The sequence below is a fragment of the Protobothrops mucrosquamatus genome, unplaced genomic scaffold (assembly GCF_001527695.2).
Source record: "Protobothrops mucrosquamatus isolate PMUCROS unplaced genomic scaffold, P.Mucros_1.0 scaffold76, whole genome shotgun sequence".
In the NCBI taxonomy this organism is placed as follows: Eukaryota; Metazoa; Chordata; class Lepidosauria; order Squamata; family Viperidae; genus Protobothrops; species Protobothrops mucrosquamatus.
Genome location: NW_015386453.1, coordinates 921,594 through 925,091, shown reverse-complemented (window position 1 = coordinate 925,091; position 3,498 = coordinate 921,594). Strand labels below are relative to the sequence as shown.

Genomic DNA, 3,498 nt, shown 5'->3' with positions numbered 1-3,498 from the left:
GCTTTGCTTTTGTGCCAGCCATGACTGAACCTCAGGACTACCAAACATTTGTCTTCCTTGACATTGAGTCCACCGGCTTGCCCAGAGACCAACCTGGCATAGCGGAGCTGTGCCTCTTTGCTGTTCACCAATCTTCCCTACAGCCCTCTCCGCAGACAAAAGAACCACAGCTCCCTCGCATCATAGACAAGCTCACCCTCTGCATTGATCCCCGGAAACCCTTTACTCTGGGCGCAGAGAGTATAACAGGGCTGAGCAACCAAAAGCTGGAACAGAATTGCAAGCCTGAAATCAACCGTTCTTTGATGGAGACCCTGAAAGGATTTTTAGACCGGCAAGCTCAGCCCATTTGCTTAGTGGCCCACAATGGTCTCCGCTTCGACTTTCCCTTGCTGCGTAAAGAACTGTGGCAAATAGGCACTGACCTGCCTGCAAATACAGGATGCCTCGACACATTGAAGGCTTTGAAGGATGTGCTTGGAGAACCGCACCTGAGCTATAAGCTGGGAAATCTGTACCAGCACTTCTATAGAGAGGAACCATCCAGAGCCCACACAGCTGAAGGAGATGTGCTTACTCTTCTCCTCGTGTTTCTTGCGAAGGCCCTTGAGCTGAAGGCTTGGGCAGCCCATCAGGCCCAGATGTGGAAGGAGATTCAACCTATGGATTTTCCCTACTCAAACAGGATCTGATCTCTGGGGAAAAAATTATCCTATCTCCGCCTGTCTTCCATTATACTGAACCATTAATTTTTAAATGAAGTTTTGTTAATTAAACCATAATTTGTAAGCTTGTTCTTGACAAACCAAGCTCTTTTTCTTTCCTGGATGTAGAGAACCACAGCAATGACCATGGAGAAGATATGCAGTGGCAATTAGCAAAACATGATTTAAGCCTGGAACAGGAAGAGAACACTAGAAAGAAACTCAATCTGGTTCTGCCTAAACTTTCTTTGGTATAAGAGGGAGGGAGACAGGGAGGTAGGGAAAATGCTGCTAGCTTTTAGGATTCTATTACTAACACCTATATCAATAAATTAGCATGCCAGTAAATCTTGTGGGGTCTGATCTGTCTTGAAGAAGGTGATACTTGGGATCGTGTGGCCACTGTCTGATCCTGGGAGAAGATGTAGCTGCTTTAATAAGTGGCCAACACATGCTGTGAAAGGTCCCCCTGCAATTCCCAATGAAATTTTTGCTCTTGAAGTGCCACACAATCCTACAAATTCCTTTTCATTTGCACATTTAAGGAGTTTGTGTAATTCTACTTAAGATTTTCATCATTACTTTTGAGCATAATGTACATCAGGGATGTCAAACTGCCGGCCCATGGGCTGGATGTGACATCCGGAAGCCGCACCCACCCCATTGCTGGCAATGGCAAAATTGTCCCGATACGTTACGCGACGTCACGTGACATCGTGAGTTTGACATGTCTGATGTACATGATTGCTATAAGGCTAAAACTTAAAAGATGCATGTTTTGGTTTCCCGACCAACTATTCCTGTTTTAGAGCAGCGGTTCTCAACCTATGGGTCGCAACCCCATTTGGGGTCGATCGTCCATTTCACGGGGGTCGGCCTGCTCCGTCTCTGCCGCTTGCCAGCTACGCCTCGGCCGGCGCAGGGGGCGGAACCACGCATGTGCGGCGCTCCCGGGCAGGGAAAGTCCTCGACTTACGACCGGTTGGGTAGTCCTCGACTTACGACCGGTTTAGTCCTCGACCGGTTTAGTCCTCGACTTACGACTGGTCGGGGGTCGCGGCATTAAAAAGGTTGAGAACCACTGTTTTAGAGGAAAAGGATTCTCCTGAAGCTATGGACTTAAACCTACTTTGAGACAGCTCTGGATTTTGCAAGTATTTGGAAAAGGAATTTCAGGAATCCTTTTTATATACTCTGAAGGAAAACCATTATTGGTGGTAAGAAGAACAAGCTTTAGATAACAACTCTGCCACTAGAGTTGCATTATTCACTGAAGCTAAGTTAAATTGGGGTAGTTGTTATAGAGAATTACATTTGAAATGTAGGTGTGTTGCCAACAGTCTTTCCACTAAAGAGCCTCAAATTTTGAGGATTTGGATTGTTTACATTTGTTCTGGATACAAATGCCAACTTTTTTTTCTCCTAATGTATCCTGAAGTAAGGTTTGTTATACGTGCCTGTTCCTCAATCACTGCATGTCGTATATTAGTAAGGAAACCTTTACAAATATCTGGAAGACACCAGATTGGAAATGGATAGCAAAAGTCACCTTAGTTTACCATCATGAACTGAACAGTTTATTTTTTGAATGGGATTGCGGTTTTAATAAGTTTGTGGGTGAGACCAAATTTGAATTTTATATTTATTTCAGCCACCATTGCCATCAGAAGGCCTTAATATTCTGCTTTTTACTCATGGCGTTTAGCATTCTGATGTATAAATATTGATGAATATGGAAGTAGCATTTCTAAATACTTTTGGCAATTAGAGAGATCACGAGGAAGTGGTTTCCTAGCACACTACTTATTTAAACTCCCACATGCTTGCAATAACTTGTGAAAAAAAAAAATCCTGTCAGCAATGTTATTTTAGGAAGTACTTCCTGTTGCTTATTTGTTTACTTCTTGATTATCAGTTACATTTGATAAACTGTTTTCTTATTCTCTCATTTTTCTCGTTTTTAAAGCCTCTTTTACTTGATACACGCACAGTTATGTAAAAAAGGTCAGAGTGAAAGGTACAATCAGTGAATCGGTTAGTTTAAGACTGTCCCCTAATTAATTGGCCACAGTTTTTTTACAACTAAAGTTTACTTTTTATGACTAAAGTTCTCCCTCTTTCATGCTGGAAGATCCAGCTCCTTTGCTCACCTTCTCCATATGCTCCTTGGATGCTGCTTAAGATATCAGTAGGAATGATTTTTCCAGCTGATTTTATTATAAACAAATGTGTGATTTTAAAAAATTGATTAAATTAAAGCTCATACAATAAATTGGCCCCAAAATCATGCACAGTTGCCTTCTTTTTAACTGTGGGCCTATCATATATTGAATTATACACCATGGAGGGGAAAAAAATTATTGGCTCTTCGTCTGTGAAGCTTCCCTCAAATTATACAGTGAGACTCCAATTTGTTCTGACTTTTTAATAGAATTTGATTTAATATGTGGATGAATCTGGATGGATAACAATCTATGGGTTTTGAAATGAATTATCAATTTTCTAGTTAATGTAAGGGTTTGTTTGACTATATATCTCAAAAATTGGTAATTTTTTAGAATTATTGTGTAGTATGAAAATTGCATGTGGTACTTTAATGTTTTTAATGTACAAACTGCTGGAGAGAATATGTGAATGAAAAGTAAAAATATTTCAAGTAAACTTGCGTATGGAATTTTCTTAATATAATACAGTCGTGCTTGCCAAACCTTTTTTCATCATTCCTTAAAATCACTTCTGAGAAATTCCTTTTTATCCAATAAAATACTTTAAGTTAACTTAAAATATCTCTGTT

General features: G+C 40.5%; 1 protein-coding gene across 1 annotated transcript in view; it reads left to right on the top strand.

Annotated features, from left to right (window-relative positions):
• TREX2 (three prime repair exonuclease 2) overlaps positions 1 to 707 on the top strand; it is a 3,451-nt gene extending 2,744 nt beyond the window's left edge. The window contains exon 2 of the mRNA XM_015812257.1: positions 19 to 707. Within this exon, the coding sequence (XP_015667743.1) occupies positions 21 to 692 (672 nt within the window). The 5' untranslated portion in view covers positions 19 to 20 and the 3' untranslated portion in view covers positions 693 to 707. The remainder of the gene's footprint in view (positions 1 to 18) is intronic.
• The last annotated feature ends 2,791 nt before the right edge of the window (positions 708 to 3,498 follow it).